General features: G+C 37.9%; 2 protein-coding genes and 2 long non-coding RNA genes across 4 annotated transcripts in view; 2 read left to right on the top strand and 2 right to left on the bottom strand.

The window, feature by feature from the left end:
* The window catches only part of LOC124176644 (flotillin-2), a 478641-nt gene that overhangs the window by 207050 nt on the left and 252156 nt on the right, over nt 1-19435 (bottom strand). The gene's annotated exons all lie outside the window — the stretch shown is intronic.
* LOC124176650 lies at nt 1657-6557 on the top strand. The gene is made up of 3 exons (XR_006869426.1): nt 1657-1764; nt 1972-3277; nt 3367-6557. It is a non-coding gene; the product is annotated as an uncharacterized LOC124176650 (long non-coding RNA).
* On the top strand, nt 13076-18940 carry LOC124176641 (juvenile hormone esterase-like). The gene is made up of 7 exons (XM_046558205.1): nt 13076-13548; nt 13835-13970; nt 14299-14641; nt 16174-16536; nt 17173-17336; nt 17857-18146; nt 18211-18940. The coding sequence occupies exons 1-7, from the start codon at nt 13349-13351 to the stop codon at nt 18446-18448; spliced, it is 1734 nt and encodes a 577-aa protein (XP_046414161.1). The 5' UTR covers nt 13076-13348; the 3' UTR covers nt 18449-18940.
* LOC124176654 lies at nt 13804-14118 on the bottom strand. Its single transcript, XR_006869430.1, has 2 exons — nt 14072-14118; nt 13804-13988 (listed from the first exon to the last, which is right to left on the bottom strand). It is a non-coding gene; the product is annotated as an uncharacterized LOC124176654 (long non-coding RNA).

Raw genomic sequence — 19435 nt, 5'->3', positions numbered from 1 at the left:
TAGTCTGCTTGACTGGCGGTACTAGATCTATAAGCCCACAAAGTCTTCTAGCGCATTTCATTCGGATATCGATAAGAGAGTACAATTTGAGGTATGCAGCAAGGTTATTCAATTTTCACTCTGAACCTGAGACCGTGAGTAAAGGATTTTGCAAATTTAATTTGTTGTCAACAATTTTTATATATTACGTATTCACTGACAAACGAGGAGAACGTCGCATAATTTAATAAAATGTAAACGATGGTATTGTTTATGCTTGTATCTAAAATCCTTGTTCTTTGCAATGTTTTCGCAAATAAACTTCTGGTACCATCATCTCTTTTATATTCATGGTGATCTAGTGGGAGTTTTAATTTTTTTCGTCGGGATTTGCGGATCTTGTTCCAAAATCTTCCAAAACTGACAAGCATAAAATCAAACTCACTACTTCACAGTCGATGACACACCGATTCAATTTTATTTTTGAAAAATTCGTTACGACCGCAAATTGGGCACAAAGAAAAATCATTTCCGGAAATTTCGATTTCAAAAGGTTCAACGCTGTGTACCTGCTGGGCAACAAAAGATCAATCGCGAATCTAAGAAATATCAGCTACTGCCACACAGTTGTGCGCTGAGCTCTTCGCACTAATATAATTTTCGTAATTCTTCGAATTTTACAAGATTTATACATATTACTATTGGCACTCTAAATTTTTAGAAAATCGAAGACAATCTAATTGTTGAGAATCACGCTTGGATACATCGCATACTTATTTTGTGTCACCTACTTCATTTCATAGATTGATATACTCTTTTTATATATTTCCAGCCTTTATAATTTCATTTTAAGTCGTTCTTACATTTTACTCTAAATATCCGTATGCATTGCATGCGTATGGCCTTTATTAACTGTTACCCCCGTTTTTGAGAACCACGCGTTCTTTTTATGTTATTCCTATACCTAAATAATATCAACGGCATTCTTAATACAAACAGGCTTACGGGCAAGTGCTTACTAGAAAGACTACCCCAGAGAACAAGTAGTATCCTGTCAATATTGCAAGCCAACGGTCAAAGCATCTTTACAATGTTTTTATGGCTTAGTCTATTCATCTTGAAAGTGGTCTCTTTTCTCTGTACGTTGCATTTGGTCTATTATTCCTGATACCGAATCCTTGCATATTTTTTGTGTCATTACGAAACGTTTTTCATATGCGTGATCTGTTGTTCTCGCTGCTAAGTTTGAGAAATTTCTTGATAGTGATAATATTGCAGTAGATTATGTACATTGGGTCTGGGAGAACATCATTCAATACGGAAAGAACATCTTATCCAACATTACAAGTATAGTCGTTTGATAAAATTAAATACTTGAAACACTTGGAAATATAATGTCACTGTAAGTGACAATGTTTGTTCAATTGAGTATGCAAGTGTGAAAAAATACATTTTATAGCTTTTAACTTTGTTCTTCGTCTGTGAATGAAGACCCCAAATCTATTTCATGCGCCATCTTTTCTGACATTTATCTGTGTAGATGCGCCAAGTTATGTAATGTATTTTCAATAAATACAGGTGTTTACTTTTTAAAATGAATCGATACAAAAAACGACAAAAAATGTAGCGAAATGTTTGTAACAAGAAATTCCTCCAACTCATTGGATCTCGTAATTCTATACGACTGAAGTTTGCGTCAATATTGGAGCAGCAGTTGCAGATGTCAAGAGAAAAAAAAAATATTGTTAAAACGAGAACAATTTCACCCTGTGACAGATAGTAACAGTAAGTAGTTAAACACTGGGTATTTCTTATTATGAAGGTAGTATGCAAAATGAGATGAATTGAAAAGTAAGAGATATGGGTCAATGGGATTTTGAACATACCCAAAAGGGTATGGCTGACTGGAGTAGTTATTATTATTGTTGTCATTGTCGATGACATCATCATAGTCTTTGTCATTGTTATTGTTATTATTATTTTTATTGAAAGTGCGGGCCGATGGAAATATTGGGAAATCCTGCGCCGTAAAACCATGCTGTTTCGTATGCCAAGAAGTAAAGAAGACGGATACCGGTTCACTACCACGGCACCGGCAGGTGCCAGGTACCTCAGGCAGCCCTGACAGAGTGCAGGACGAAGACGAAGACTCGACAATGATAACGTTCAACGTTGTCCAAGGTAGCCTGCATCGGTGTCAGGTTGCTCATGATCTACTTTCGTGTATCGCGCAGCACTAGGACGCGGATGTGTTCATCATCAGTGAGCAGTACCAGTACGGAATGAGAATAATACCACGGTTACCTGGGTTCAGGGTGCAGATCCAAAGAGGGTAAGCGGACACGGAGTAGGGATCAATCATATCTGATTAAAACTGGGCGAATTCACTTTCGCCAGTGCCTACCTTGCGCTGAACTGCACTGCGCTAAAATTTCATCAGAAGTTTACTAGGCTCGAAGACGCACTAACAATGACAGAGTTACCCAGCGAGCTCATCGCCATCGGGAACTTCAATGTGAAGAGGCCAAGTGGGATTCGTCTATAACGTACACGAGGAGACGTCTGACATTGGAAATCGTTGCAGGACTCGACTTGACGGTAGCGAATAGATGGGATAGGACAAAGTTGTGGTGACCGGGATATGTAGGATCGATACTGGACTTGATGCTTGTATTGAACAGGCTACTGCAGACTGATAGGGCTTGGCAGATGTTAGAAGACTATGCGGCAAGTGATCGTCAGTAAATCCGCTTCTGTAGGGGTGTTGGTCGTCGTCGAGTCCAAAGACGCCGGGCGCTTGCGTTGGAATCTGAAGAGACTAGACGAACATAGTTTCGTTACAGGATTCAAGGACGCACGCAATCCTATAGAGAACATACTGGATGACCTCACAGAACGAAGGAAGGTAGAAGCCGTGGCGGTATTCACTTGCTGAAATGGCAAATCACTTTGAAGAGCAGTTAAAAATCGCTTGTTATCAGTTGAAATCATTGCAATCACTTGAGTGAGTACCCCCGGTACGAGCCTTAGGTACAAAATATTGTGGAAATTCAACGCATCGGAATGCGGCCATGTATCCGCGCTTTTATGTGTTGGATTCAAACTCATTCATTACATGGGCTTTAACTGCTGAGGCTTTACATCATCAATGATGAAGTTTTTTAAATGATGGACATCGTGGTGGAGTTGTGGACGTCTTTCGTAACCCATGGGTAACTTATGTCAAGCATCAATATACTGAGAATATTCTTCCATCCCTGGTGCTCAAGATATCCCGCAACCAACAAATTTCTTCTTAGTAAGCCTTTAATCTCCGCTTTTCACGAACACATGACGTAGGGTCATAAAATATTCTTCTCTAAAAGAACATATGAATTTTATTGTCAGATCTGAAAGGAAGTACGTCTGGAGCAGCAGCGATTGCATCGATCGACCAAAGCGTCTTCAATTCAATACAAACTTGATTTTCGTGCTTTTAATTTCTACCTTAAAACATATAACGGTGACCTAGCCAAACCGAGAAATCAATCTACGTAGTACTGCGTCAGGGGGACCTTCCCATATTACATTGTGAGGTTTGCCTACAATAGATCAGATTACAGTTCACTACCTGTTTGGTCGAGACGTCTACAACATAACTTGATGAATTGCTGGGAGTTTTTTGTAAAGAAATGTATAGGCGACGATAATGTTCAACAATGGTATATATTCAAAACAAATCATGAGAGGTGATGCACATAATGATTTATGATTAGAGCTTGTTAGGTTGAGATTGTAACTCGAGAGTATTTTGAGATACGTTTATATTGTTCACGGAGTACGTACATTCGACATGAGGATATAAGGAAAATTTCAGGGATACGGAGTTGAGATTGTGTTAGTGAAAAAACAGATGTAGTTCTGTCTGTACGGACAGGGGGGTAGGAGAAGATTCGAAAGTGTGACGAAAGAAAATCACATGGAAATGGAAAGTCCCGAGGGTTATGAAAAGGCACTTGACGTGATAGATTCTTGGAAGGATATTTGCTGTGGGGAGGTATACGAGTACAACTCTGTGAACGGAATACAACTTAATAAGTCTTAGATAGTAAACAAACGAATCATTCAATCTATCGTGGAAGACACCATGACTTACGGCAATATAGATATGAGAAATTTATGTAGTAAAATTCCGCTCATTTCTTCGTTTACTTTACAGAAAAAGAAAAGTTTTCCCACTCTGTGTCCACAGTTCGTTTATTGGAATATATATTTAACCTAAATGAATACGATGCTAACAGAATCAACCTTGTATAGTTTAGTGGAGTTATTTAGTTAGGTTTCCCGAAACATTTTGTTTCGCCAACGTTTATCAATTAACTTAATCGGATGTGTCTTCCGCCACATTGTAGTCAATGCAATTTCAATACGTTTTGGCCAAAGGGCGACCACGAGTTGAGCTGTAAATTCAGATGTGAATGCTTGCAAAAATTTGACAGTAAAGAAAACTCATTCCGTTATTCTTTTCGGAGGCATGTATTCATACCGGTTTTATCATTCTCAACAGCAGTTGAGATACATCTTGTTTCAGAAACAATATTAGTTCGAAGCAATAACTTGAAAATGCACAAATTAAGGTGAAGTGATCATTTTATGTAATTCAAGCATGTTTAACGATTTTTTAATGTTTGTATTGCATACTTGATGCAGCCGTTTCTACGACAGTAAAGAAAAAGGCATTAAAAGGTCCCAGTACTTTAAAATGCTAAATTTTATACTTCACGCATGTGCATTCGCTTTTGAAACACAAGTTTGAAAAAAAACCCAAAAAATTGTCAACCATACTTTTGTTACATAAATTATCGTATACACCAAGGACGCAAGATTTTTTTACGACTAGCTTATTTGCGATACTGGGGTTCGTCTCATGCATTCGCACTTGTCTACGATTTATCACAAACTCAAACCCGGCGTTCATAGACCTAGTTTGCCTCCTTGATGCACAATATACTATTATTCAAGTGGGGATTTTAAAGGGTGTGAAGTTTGGCGCGAAGAGATATTGCTGATAGTCTTTCAAGGTCGGTGCAAAGTGAATTTTAAACACTGAAGCCCATGTTTTACATTGGTGTTGAACCAGCTGTTGAAGAAAGCAAGCAGCCGGATGATGCAAGAATAAAATAAGCAGTCCATCTGTCAAGTTAATATACCTAAAACGTTAACGTATGACAGGTGACATAAATACAAAAATAACCAAGTTTTAAAAAATAAACGCGTGGTCTTAGCACCTGATGGTAAAATTTCATAATACTTATCCTGAAAATTGAGGAACATGGATAAAATCTGTGTTTCAGCTCTGGCAGGTTGATAATTAATTATGACCGTAAGATAACCTACTCGTAAACAAAGTACATAATACGTTAACAAGTTACATGAGTTGATAGTGTTAGTTAGACGTTGAGCCAGTATTGGGTATGATAAACGCTGCTATGAAGTTGTGAAGAAGCAAAACTGCTGGTATTTCATCTTTTCGGCTTTTGTTTGCTAGACATTAATCTAGTTTCAAGAATGCGATGGTTATTCGATATGGTACGGGTACGTTTCATAATCATGAATTTGACTGTTGTCAGATACAGCTAAGGTGTGGAAGCAGTTGATTTGGTGCCAGCGTCAAGTAGTGGCGAAAGGTGGAAGAATCGGGAGTGAGTAGGATCAGGCTTGATAGAAAAATTTGATTTAGACGAGAAAAATGGAGAGTGGTAACAAGAAAAGAAGCTCGTTTCATAAAGGTAATGGCAATACTGGACGGATGACCAACACAACTTGGTCAATGACGTTATGCTGGAAGGAAACCGTCACTCACGAACTTTACTATTATGTTTAAAGGTTTCAAGTTGTGAGCTAAACCTATTCACGATTAGCAAACGGTACGAAGTTATGGTAATTCTCACCTGTGAAATTTGCCACAGCCGAGTTTGTTCTCAGTAAAGAACAACGCGTAACGGAGATGACTTTGAGCCCAAGGGAAGAGTGTCTTATTCTCCCAGTTTTGCTGAGTATTTATTGTTCGTCATGTAATGGATACTTCGAAGGAACAACCTAACTGCAAGTAATTATTCCACAGCGAACTCCACAGAGGAAAGTAATAACCATCACGCATGGGTGAAATATGACCTGCTTTTACGGGATTCCTTATCGGCAACCAGCGACAGGAAATCCAAGGTTATAAATTCAATTGTCAACGACATCAAAATTTTTACCGCCCTTAACTGCAACTCGAATTGCAATTGTGGTCTATTTGTTACTATAATAAAAAGCTGCATAAACGAATTAAATGCGTTTTCTGATATAAATACAAAACTTTTGAATCACGTTCGCGACGTAATCAAATGGTTCTCTTAGATAATATTTTTCGGAGTAAGAAATGCATTTATTGACATGGAGCACGTACCGGGTCTAAGCGTGGAGTCACCTCGGCGCCTATATATAGGCAACTGGGCGTTAAAATTTCGTTTCTTACAATTAGATGGCAAACTGTATTTCTAGTTGTCTACATGCAGGCGTTGAGGTGGCTTGTTTCCACGTTTAGACCCGGTACATCTAGCTGGAACCCCCACAATATCAGGTCAAATTTTGATTGATTGCACAATTGAGAGCTAATTAGAGGCTAATTAAATTCCCTAAACCCGTATTAAATGAGCCTTATTTAAAAAAAAAAAAAAAACTTTTGGCAGTGCTAGCTCGACGTCGAGTTGGAATCGCGTAACAACAAAATATAGTCTGAAACCTGTCCAAACGTTGTAGCTTGTCCACTGAAAAAAAATCAAAATCTGTTCAGTAGCTCTAGAGCTATGAGGTAACAGGCACACAAAAAGACTTTAAGTTTTACACAATGTATAAGACAAGAGGTGAGAAGAAGATAAGAGATTCATTCTTTTTATTTCCTTTCCCTTTCCTCCATTTACAAATTTTTAAATTTACAAATAATTTTTCTATACACTTCAATTCAAACTCAAACGCATACTTTTCGCCTGTCACAAAGTATAAATGGATTTATTAAAATGCAATTTTTTTTTTGGACCTAATTTTGCTCGTACGTTATGTTGAATAATAACATAACTTCGTATAAGATAACAAAATGAATGATCAAGAAGTTTGTTATTTAGTTTTGTAGCAATCGTCCGATTCGACATGAAGTACTTTTCTGTTACCGAGTGCACCACAGCGATAGAAGCAATAACTATATCTCATTACGACTGACTCGTTCTTCGGTAGCCCAGACTTGACATCTAGTACATATTCTCGTAAGAACATTAAATTTCAGACATTCGGGATCCTATAGGCATTACGTATGCTCCTGATGGTGAAAGTTCCTACGTTGACCACCAACCAAGTCTGCAGTCGAATTAAAAAATGGCGGACCGTAAGGTTCGCTCTAAATTCACACACCTGGAAAGACGAATCTGCCCCGTTTTTAACTATAAGAAACGTAAACTACAAGATCACGAAGTGGTAACAGCTCGCTCAAATACGATGGACGATCAGAGTGAAGAAGTACAGTGTAGATTGTGGCGAACGTAAAGTAGAGGCTTCTACCGCTAATACTAAGGTACCCTAACAGGTACCAAAAAGGCATAATGTGTTCATCCCATCGGATACCACATTCTAAACGAACACAGGTGTTTAGCATTCGTCGTAGTTTAGTAGATACATTGGGTGCCAGTAAGTGACAGGAGACTAATTGTAAAAATTGAGGAAGGCGACAAGGCTGAAGTTGGTAACGTCAACGTAACGAAACAGCATGGAATACCTCGTTGTACAATTTTAGAACGACTTTCAAGGAGACTGTTTTTTGAAAATGTGAACATGTTTTCATTGTGATGATTTACTAGCTGAATTTTAGATAATCCTGAAGGTGTGATCTAACGATTTTCCTAAACAAGCATCGGTAAAGTAACGTTATTAGCCTCATGGAAGGCAAGACTTGTGCAAATGCGGAAACACAGTTTAATCCGACAATGATGGGAGGAATAAAGAACGGAAATCAAGAAAAGCTGGTATCCCATCCAATGATACTGATAATAATACAAGAACAGATGACTGACGCAATACCGTAAATAATACAATTGTATATTGTATGATGCTTTGTGATTGTTTGACGAGGCATTTGTTGATGGTCTTTGCTGTTATGTTTGACAATTTCAGATTTGTATGACAAACTTACTCGCCAGTAACAGATCGTTCGAAGTTATAAGAAAAATTCCGCCTGTCGAATCATCCAGAATCCAGTGTCTTCCTAACATCGAATACCGAGTAATGGCAATAGCTTTGTGTTCAGAGCAGGATATTTTTCTCTCAAACTTTGGCTGAGCATTTTTCTTTATCCGCTTATGGCTACTTTGCAGGAATCCCACAATCAGAAATTACTTTTCTCGAATAGATCCTGCAGGAAAAAATTGGCCACCTGCGATTTGACTGTAATTTTTTAAATGGGTACTACGGAACGAACGAATCATTCGAACAGTTTAGAATTGAAATGTTCACCCCTATTTTCCAAGTTACACGGGGGTAAAATTTATAAAGAAGAGCCAAAAATCGAAATCCCACTCTTCTTCAAACGGTCATATCTTCGGTTATAATTATCCTAGAGACTTCATTCAAAAATCATTTGAAAGCTATTGAACGAAACTATTTACATATCTATTTAATTTTGCGATAACGAAGAATTCCATTTCCTACAAGCAAACATATATTATTCAAACGTGGTTTTCAAGGCGAGTGACGCGAAGTATCTGAAGGGTATGTTTTCACAACGAATTCAATAATTGGATACATTTATTGTACTAAAAAAACAGCTAAAATAATATACAAGGGTAGCCAAAGATGTTTCACTGGCTGCAAACGGCGTTTCTACTCTATTAAAAAAGATTTAGTTTCACACTTTTAGTGGAAATGAAGTTGGGAAAATGGAAGAAACGGACAACGCTTGCTGACAGGAAGGTTTAACATTAATTTACAAATAATTCAACTTACCCTCTTTTAGAAGAATACGCATGAATTTTTGTGTCATGGAGTTTCAATATTAAATTTGTTGATACGTTCTTATGAAAGAATACTTAGTTTTCTGAGGGCTACGTCCTTCTGGTTCATAGCCCTCGATATTGTTCGCTCCATGTAGGCCGTAGACTTCCATTTGCGGTAAAGATACCGAGTTGGATCTCGCGAGCGCTTAAAAATACTTTTTACATCTTATTACCTGTGGTCACATAAAAAAAGTATTGGTTTTAGTTAAAAATGACTTTTTCTAATTTTAATAAAACTTTACGTTTCCGTCGGTCTGTATGTCGATCTATTCCAACGATGATCTCGGAAACGGCTGAATGAAAAAATCCGAAACTTATTAAACTTTGCACTCGAATGATAAGCATAAAAAATTACCACATCCTGTTTTCGTAGACCGTATGTTTCTATCAAAAAAAAAAAAAAAAATCATAACATTTGAAGGACTCTGACATAACTCATACAACGTTTATATAAAAATTTGTAAAAATTGCTGGTAAGCGAATAAAATAATGCAATAAGAAACAGTATCATAACAAATGAACGAACCATTTTATGAACAAAACAACAAAGAATTTTAAAGACAAAAGATTTCTAACATACTTGATGATACTTCCAATAATTGAATTGGTTTGTACAGCGTTGAAAAATACCGCTAAAAGTACTACTTTCACGGGTTTTTGTAAATGTACTTACCGTACGTCTCTATTGAATTCGTTGATCCCTTTCAGAAACTAAACTTTCATCGCTCAAAACAGACGTATCCTGGAATTTAACTAGAATCGTAACAGAGAAGTGAACTTAGACAATGTTCCTACATTGAACACATTCACAACTTTACTTTGAAATTTGGTGCGTTTGAAGAGAAAGGTAACCGGCGGATTTGTTCGGAGTAAATCCTGCCGTCGCGGCGTCGAGGCGAAGCAAAGTGCGCTAATGATGATTTCACGCTTCGTGGTAAAATGTCTTTTCATTTTTTACCTCGTGCCGTTTCTGCTAAACATTTCGTTAATTCGACCAAGCTGTGCCCAGTCAGCGATTGAAAATGAACCATTAGCTACTGTTTCCCAGAGCATTTTACGGGGCAAAATACAGAATACCATTCGAGGTAGCAATATATGGTCCTTTCTCGGAGTTCCTTATGTGCAACCAAAATAAAACTCTATAATTCAGAAACCGTTTATTGATCCGTTTCCGTAAAATATTAGGAGTCATTCACTAATTTCGAAGCCCTCCCGATAATCACCATAGACGAGTATTTCCGTAGCCGAACATGCTTTTGCTAGGTTTTTGTCTCATTATTGTGATTTAATTTCACTATTTGACGACTGTAAAATTTCAAGTTCAACGTTTTGCCGAAATGCATTGATTTTTATTTGATTTCCAAGCCCAATATGACTAAACAGTTGTTTTCTTACGCTAGTCGAATTTTGTTTCATCTGAAAAACGCAGCGATTAATTGTATTATAGTTTTCGTTGTCAAGTGGAACCTAATTTATGAAATTCAAATGAACAGTACTCCTGGCAAATGATGTTATTGTGAGAAAATCCATTCTTTATTACATAAATGAAACAACATTTTTTGCTGTGTTTTACACGAATAAACATGTTTTCATGATAATTAAGTAGACAGTTATACTATTGCTGAATTTTAATCATGTGCAATGTTCTTTTATAGAGAGTGTATAAAGAAGCAATTACGAATATCGAAATTTATCTTCACCGACTTGTATACTTTATCATCTATTCTGACTGTTAATAAGGATTGAGAAATATTTCCAAACTTTCAAATCACCTTTTTGTATTTTTTTCAACAGTGGGTCAAGATATTTAATAAAACTCACATAATTCTACGGTTTTTTGTTGTTTATTTCGGAAGCCTTCACTCGACCGTTACATTTTTAGCGTCGCTTTTTTCATTACTCTCTCGATCTTCCGCGCTCGGGCAGCATTCAACACCACACCAGCATGTCAACCTTACACATTTTAGATTCGCTAATCCAGTTGCGGCCAATGGTTGGAACAGGACTCGGAACGCTACCAATGATGCGAATACTTGTCCTCAGTTATCGAAAGATCATGTCATCGTGGGGCACGAGGACTGTCAGTATCTAAATATTTCTGTCCCGCAGGTACAAATTTTAAAATGAGATGAAAGCTTTGAAACTATAACTGACGTTGATCGAATCGAATTTACTTGAAAAAAATATTCATTTGACTCACGGTCAGACAAAAATTGAAGGACCGTAAATTTCAGTTACAATAACACTGGTATTGATGACTTTGATTGCATCAGATTATTAAATTATTTTACTATGGATAGCTGTGAAGGGAATATTGTTTCAACTAAATTCAGTCCGATCAACTTCAGTTACACTTTCAAATTTTCGTTATATCAAATATCTCTCCTTAACTGTACTATACGTTTTGTACATCCTTAAGCTTCGGAGAATAGTTGAAAACATAATATAACCGTTATGCTCAAGTTGAAACTATTTTTGAGATCAAAAACGCATCAAATATCTAGGGTGACGCGTATTTGATGCTACTTCTAAGAAATAAATTACATATGCTACATGATGCATTTTTAACTATAGTTTATATTTGTAACCGATTTTACCCATAATTTTGACATCTAATTGATATTCTTATGCAAAAATGTATTCAAACATTCTAAAATTCATGCAAAATATTCTATAACCAGATTTGAAAATAACATCTTTCACGTGTCTCAAAATTTATTGTGCGGATCACTACAAATCCATACAGTAATAGTTTCAATCCATGTAACTTTGTTTATAACTGATTATCAACATTGTACGGGCTACGAAAAATATAGGTACCATATTTGTACTGACATTGCAGTCTTCCTTGTGCGCCGAATAATTTTTTTGAAATTAGTAATAAGTAAGACATCTTTTTACGACTATTTAGATTTTTTTAACGAGTGATATGTTCATAAGTACCAATCAGCCACGAATAACAATTATGTTCACACAATGTTGAGATTGGTTGCAAATATATACTGGAATGTTATATCAAGTTTCTATTACAACTTTTGTCACTTTTTATGATGAACTGTAGCGAAAATATGTTGTTGAGGATTTTTCGACATGTTTCTGACCTTGAATATGGTTGCAAATCGAAATTAACCGTTAACCAATTATGTTCGACAATTTCCTAAATTGCGAATACTTTTGAAAGTACAAAAACTGTGTTTCGTTAGAATAATAGTCCCGGCGACAAATTTGACAATATTACAAAATGGCCTTCCGCATGTTGAAATTACTTGATTCCACCAAGTTTCTCATACATCTCCAGATTTCCGAAGTCGAAAGAAGCTCACAATTAGTACTACTTTCGGTGATGGTGTTTAATCATGGCGGAGCAATCAAGGAGGGAAGTTCTGTTTCAACACGTCACAACACCGAATTTATCCTCGATAAAGACGCGCTACTTGTCACAACGAACTACCGCCTAGGCGCGTTAAAATTTTTGAATACCGGAGACGCAGTGGCGTCCGGAAATTAGGCGCTCAAGGACCAATTCCTGGCGTTGCCCACACGGAAAAAAAACCCTACTTGTGTGTAAATTCGTATCCCCAACTCACAGATAATGCTAATTTCCCATAAGAAAGAAATTAGGCGTACGAATTTACACCCAATTTGGGTTATATACGTGAAAGCAATAAATGGGAAGCAAATATAGATTCGGCACATTAAAATCCTTCATATCTACATTATTTTTTCTTTTTGAAGTGGATTCCATTGCAGACCTGCCTAATCAGATAAAAGCTGACCATGAGTCTCTGCACTAGGCGAATTATGAAACATGCTGACACCGTTGATCACGATTTTTTCGAGAACGACTGCATGTGAAACAGCTGCAAGCCGTAGAGCGAAAGGCAGCCAGTTGTTTGGAGATAAGATTTCATGCCATTTATCATCTTTTGACGCGATTGAAGATTCGATACGGTATGCAATAGATTGCGATTAGGGATGAGATAATCGATACGTTAAAGTACTACCGATTGGTCAGAGTCTTGAGCAGATATTATACTTATCTTCTAAAGTGTTTCAAAAAGATTCATTACTTCTTGCCTTTTCCATCACGGCCACTTCGAATACAGTGTGAATACAAGTTAGATACGTGTGAAAATCTGACCTCTGTCATTTGGATTAAAGATTAGGAAAGATAATACTTTACTGTGGTATAATGATTAATTATAGATTTCACACTTATCTTGTTGATCGACGTCGCATATAATCCGAACCAAAAATAAGGGCAGTTGGAAATTTACTCAACTGCGGGACAGCGAACATTTTTCACGATGGTGCTGCAAGTGACGGTGAAATGTGTCCTCTTTACAATCTTGTCAAGTTTATTATTTCTCGGTACAAGTTATGGTGAGCCAGAAGTTACGATTCTTCAGGGTAACCTGCTGGGCACGACTATGACCACCAGAAACAATCGAAACATTTCCGCTTTCCTCGGGATTCCGTATGGCCAGCCACCGATTGGAAATCTCAGGTTTGCCGAAATAGCATATTCGTAAATTATGTACGAATGAAACAAACGATGTTAAAAGTTGGGTGTGGATTATCTGAGAGAAGTTTAACGGCGGTCATTGAATACGATACTACATACGTGGTACGACATGAATTTTGGGTTGTGTCGCAAGTCGATAAGATAAACATGTAATTGAGTTCACGATGACGCCATTTCATTGTATAGACTTTGAAACGTATCGCACAGAAGCGTTACATTTCAGTGTTCTACCTTTCATTAATTAGATTCTCAATTTTATTCACGTCAGATTCGCGAACCCCGTGGCAGCCGGAGTTTGGAACGGGACTCTAAATGCCACTGCAGATGGAAACGAATGTCCCCAGGCATTTGGTAGCACATTGGGCAGCGAAGATTGTCTGTACCTCAACGTTTACACGCCACAGGTTGATAGACACAAAATTCTAAAATCAATATCAATTCATAGTGTGGTTTGAGCGAATCGAAGGTGCTTGACTAATTCGACTGATACAATTGGAATACTCACGAGTCATTCTGAACTACATCAACGAACGGAACTGCACTCACCTAGAAAACACAAGAAAAAAACACTAGTTAGATTGATTACCAAACGAATATATGAAAGTTATCTTCCACTGCAAGGGAGCTATGAAAGTGATATTTCAATATTCTGCATCCACTAAGAATTAATTGATTTCGCACTGCATTTTCAAGCCAATATTTTTAACCTCTTATGACCTCAAATCTTCACAGCTTCCGGTGAACACAAGCACTCTGCTTCCAGTGATGGTTTGGATCCATGGAGGAGCTTTTTTACACGGCAGTTCAAGCTCTGCCACTTTCTCGCCAGACTACCTTTTGGATTCTGATATCGTGCTCGCTCTGCCAAACTATCGGATCGGGGCTTTAGGATTTCTGAGTACTGGCAACGAGGTGGCGGCTGGAAATTGGGGGCTAAAGGACCAGATCCTGGCTCTCAAGTGGGTGCAAAACAACATCGAATACTTTGGCGGTGATCCTGATCAAGTCACACTTTTTGGACAAAGTGCTGGAAGCGCTTCCGTTCATCTCTTGTCACTCTCGAAAGCGGCGGAAGGTGAAAACAGGTTTACTTTACTGTCTTGATTCAGATCAAGACTCTTAAGCTCAACAAATCTCTTGTTAGGCTCTTTGAATACATCGGAAACATCCCCTCCTTCTTTCGAAATTCGAAATGACTAATTCAATATGGCGAAAAGGAAAACAGACGAATCATTCTATTTCTAATATCGATATGTTGGCAGACTCATCATTTTCAAGTGCGACGTGAATTTGACTTCTGATGAAAAAAAAGAAGAACAATAAAATGGCGTCACATTTGTGTAGTTTTCTTGACCGGTAACCATTACAGAGTACGTCACCTGAAATATTTTCACACACGTGCCAAAGTCGGCGGTCACATTGTTAGGCATTATGGAAGAACTCGATTCGATAATTTATAATTAACTTACTGGCAATGACGGACATTCAAGAGTCAGTACAAATCACGATCTCGAATGTTCGTCAATTAAAAGTAAGATATTTCATGACATACAAAGCTATATATCAACCTGCAAATTACTGTCTCGAAACTTTACAACAACGCATGAGACGTATTATATTTCCACTTATGTAAGTGGAGATGGCCAAAATTATCCCTGTTTCTTACGTTTAAATGATAATTTCACCAATTACTGGTCTTACGTGTTGACGATGCCTCAGTGACAATAGTCCGTTCACTTTGAACGGAAATAAGCGCTGAAAGTGCATCAATTTGGAACATTATTTTCCTTCACAAATCGTTTGGCGATGGGTGGCGGAGGGGGGAGGGAGATGTTAAATTCAATTATCGTCTTATCCTGTCTATTGTTTACTTTTACGCACGAACAATAAGAAACCAACTTGTAGGGAATAAAATTCCCTACAACTTGGGTGGTGATTTTCATTTCTAGGATAACTATTTTTATATTCATAACCGAAAAAAGTGGAGATGAAATCTAATTATTGCGTCGTCACGTTTATTGTCAACTTTCATGCATAAACGATGATCAAATCCCTATAAGTTTGTTCATCGTCGTTCATACGTAAAAGTCAATGATAAACGAGATAATAAGACCATTAAATCCCGTCCCCACTCCTGCAGGCCTAAATCGAGAAATATCAATCTTACGGAAAAAATGGTAATTGCCCAAGTTGAAGAAAATAGAAATCGCTTCAAGATTGGTTTGTACCATTACTAGCGTGAAGTTGAGAATGAACGAGTAACTTAACAACTAAGAGAATCTACATGTAAATTCAAGATGGCGATTGAAGGTAGATGGATGGATTCCCAAAAATCCAGTTTATCAGTAAAGATGATACCCCCACCTTTCTAACGATTCGGGAAGGAAAATTTTTGTTCTAAAGAAACGCAATCATTTAAAATTCCGCTGTGACTGGTCTGCAGGAGGATTCGGCTCTAGCGGCTCGATTGTATTTAACTTTGGTCCATTGTAGATCTGTTATTTTTCCCACATTAAAACCGCGGCAATTTCTTTTCGAACAAGAGGAGCAGATAAACCTTATCACTACAGAACGGACCTTCACGACACGAATCTTTTCGATCCACAGGACTATTCCACAGATACATAACACAGAGTGGATCGGCTCTGTCGACTTGGGCCCATTTGCCCAGTGCAGGATACGCAAGCCGTGCTTTTCAGCTCGGTGGCTACGTTGGCTGTGACAACGACACCTCGAGTGCCTTGATCGAGTGTTTGCGGACCGTTAATGCCTCGGATATCGTCGCCTCAGCCTCACAATTCTACGTGTGGGAGTCGGTCCCAGTTGTTGTGTGGGGCCCGACTGACGAGCCAGACATCGAAGGCGCGGTGCTCACCGACAGTCCTACGAACTTGTTTGCGAAGGGTGAATTCTGCGATTTGCCTTGGATGACAGGAATCGTCCGAGACGAAGGGATCTTGATGACCGGAAGTACGTACTCGATATTTCAAAGACACTACCCAATCACAAGTACCGAAATTTTAAACTGATGACAATTTTTATTATCGAAAAATTCTTAGTTGTGATTATCATGCAGCTCATAGCGACTTTAATTTTGTTACTGTAATGAGAATAGCTATTACGTACTACCGTTCTTTTCTGATACAGTTACTCGTACCATCCATCCTCGTTATTTTCAACCCTAAAACGGCAACGGGGGGAGGGGGGAACACCGCACGCGAATTTAAATTTTCCGCCGCAAGAGAACAGCTTACCCCTTTTTCGGCATTTTAACTGATGTTTGGACCACTTTTTAGAACTTACGGAAAAAGTCTTTTGGAACACGAGATTCTTTATTAAAAACCGAACAAAACGAGACTATAGGACCCTTAATGATATGATGTACCCGAGAGATAGAGTTCACAAGATTGCGGCGTTTTCAACCCCCGTTAGTCGAATAGGTGAAAATAAAATGAGTTCACCGTTCTAGGGTCAAGATAGTTTGATGTTGATGCAATGATGAAGTGATAGTAAGGTCTCTGTAGTGATGATAGGTTGTTTACTGAATTAAATTTTTCTTAATGTACTTTGAATTGAAATTCATTTCGTTTTTGCCTGTTTGAACAGCGTTCTATAGCGACGATGAAATGTTTTATGACTTTTTGGATAACTTCGATCTTGTGCTGCCCGAGATGTTGACCTGGAATTATCAGACAGACTCAGGAGCCGCTTGGGTCAAGGCTGTGAAGACGTTTTATTTCAACGACGATTTTACAACAAACTCAACTGAGGTGGGTAAAATCTTAACCCTCAAATTTTGTCATTCGGTCACGCGCCTTTAGATTCCAAGCTGGTACGAATTGGAATTTGAAATTTTCCAATCGCTGTAGCTGTGGTAATACAAAAGATATTTTCTGCAAGGGTGTAATTTTCAGGCGAACGAATTAATCGTGTTAAAGATCAAAAGTAGCGATGTTTTCCTGTGAAAAATCATCGTTATGAAAAAGTCTATCTCGCCCAAAAGGTTCACGATCCTTGAAATCTGGTGTATCTACACGACACGTGAAATCGTATGAAATCATTTGAGGTCTCTGAAATTTCAATTACACGAAATTCCTGAAATTCGTGGAATTCTATGAAATCTTTCGCATTCGTCCGATATCTACCCATAATTCTTTGAGATCGTATGATATCGTATATTCTTGGAATCCGGTGTACAAACAACAAAACGATGGAGTGGTCAGCCCCCCAATCATGCCAGTCACTAAAATTACACTATTGACTATATCTGACTATATGATTTGCCGTCAGCTGCTCACGAACCTAACTCGTCTTGTTGGCGACGCTATCTTCATCTATCCAACCTTGGACGGACTCCAACAGCAGCTTCCTCTAGCTGTGAATCCCCAGTACTTTTACTTGTTCAATTATCGAGGTACCTACAGCCTCGATGCGGCAGTACCCGACGCCGTCGTGCACACCGACGATGTCATCTACCTCTTTCCACTGAGGTCGATCCTGGGAGGTAATAATTTGACCGACACTGATTTCGAAATGGTGGACAACATGGTGCAACTCTGGACATCATTCGCGATCAATGGGTGAGTTGTTGAGAATTCGAAATATCGTATCGAATTCAAAGCTGACGATGCCCTGACTTTTCAGGACACCAACGGTTTTGGCTTCTGAAGAAAACGTCACATGGACTGAATACTCGACGATGGACAATTATCTACGAATAGGCAACCAGTCTGAAGTTACGCTGTCGATGGAGTACTCTCTTTTTAAAGAGCGCATGGAGTTTTGGGCTAGTTTGGTTCATGCCGAAGCATCTACAGCTACCTTGACGAATACCTCGACCGGGATCTTGGTTCTTTTATTTATTTGCTCAAAGCTCATATAGGCGAGTTTGCGATCGCTAGTGTATAAAGCACTTCGTTTATCAACGATCATGTTTAGTTACAAGTTCCTGGAACGTGTTTCATTGTTGTAAGGAACAAGGTTGGCATTAAGTTGATGCTTCCATTCGATTTTATCACGAAACAGTCATGCATTGAGTGTTTGTCAAATCCTTACATTCATAACCTACGAGAATCTCTTCATACGTACTAAATATGCAAGTATTTTCGAGCGGTATGAAATGAAGCATTGATATCTGGTTGTGAATGTCTCTACATAATTCCAGTATCTATTCATTTTGTTTTTGTAACAAGACCTCAATAGTTCACTGTTTGCTGATACGTATCTCGTAAATGCTTGACGGAAGGCTATCTCGTGATACAATTAATGAAAAGTACCGATTTCGGGCCACGTTGAAGGGTTTTTCAATATCTAGAAAATTAGTAAAGTCAAATTCTTATGTGCCATTCGTAAAAATATTCATTCAATATCTCCAAGGAATCATTTTAGAAACTAAAATATAACACACGCGCGCACACATAACACAAAATTTACATGGGTTCGGGACTATAACACTTTGTGAGTTTGATATGGATCCTCTGAGAGTTAAATTAGTGAAAAAAGGCTCCTACAAAAAATTAAATTAAATTAATAAATTATAATTAAATTAAATCGTCAGTCGGAAAATTCTTTTGTATACAATAATCTCAAAAAAAAAGTGAAGATCAACTCTTTGGATTTCTTTACCCACCGATTTTGACGAATTCCAACAACACTCAAATCCATTCATGCAAATGCTATGTCGACGTTATTTTGTGTGAATAATCAATTGAGCGTAATCTTAAGTCACTATGATTGTTCACTTCAAAGTCATATCCAAAAAATTGAGAAATCTTGTTTTGTTTTTCCAGCTTTTGATACTCCGATAGTCGATACGTCTTTTTCGAATTCGTTAGAAGCCAATTTGTAAAAAAAAAAAACTCTCAGCAAC

The sequence above is a fragment of the Neodiprion fabricii genome, chromosome 2 (assembly GCF_021155785.1).
Source record: "Neodiprion fabricii isolate iyNeoFabr1 chromosome 2, iyNeoFabr1.1, whole genome shotgun sequence".
Taxonomy (NCBI): Eukaryota; Metazoa; Arthropoda; class Insecta; order Hymenoptera; family Diprionidae; genus Neodiprion; species Neodiprion fabricii.
This window is presented reverse-complemented; position numbering and strand designations above follow the sequence as displayed.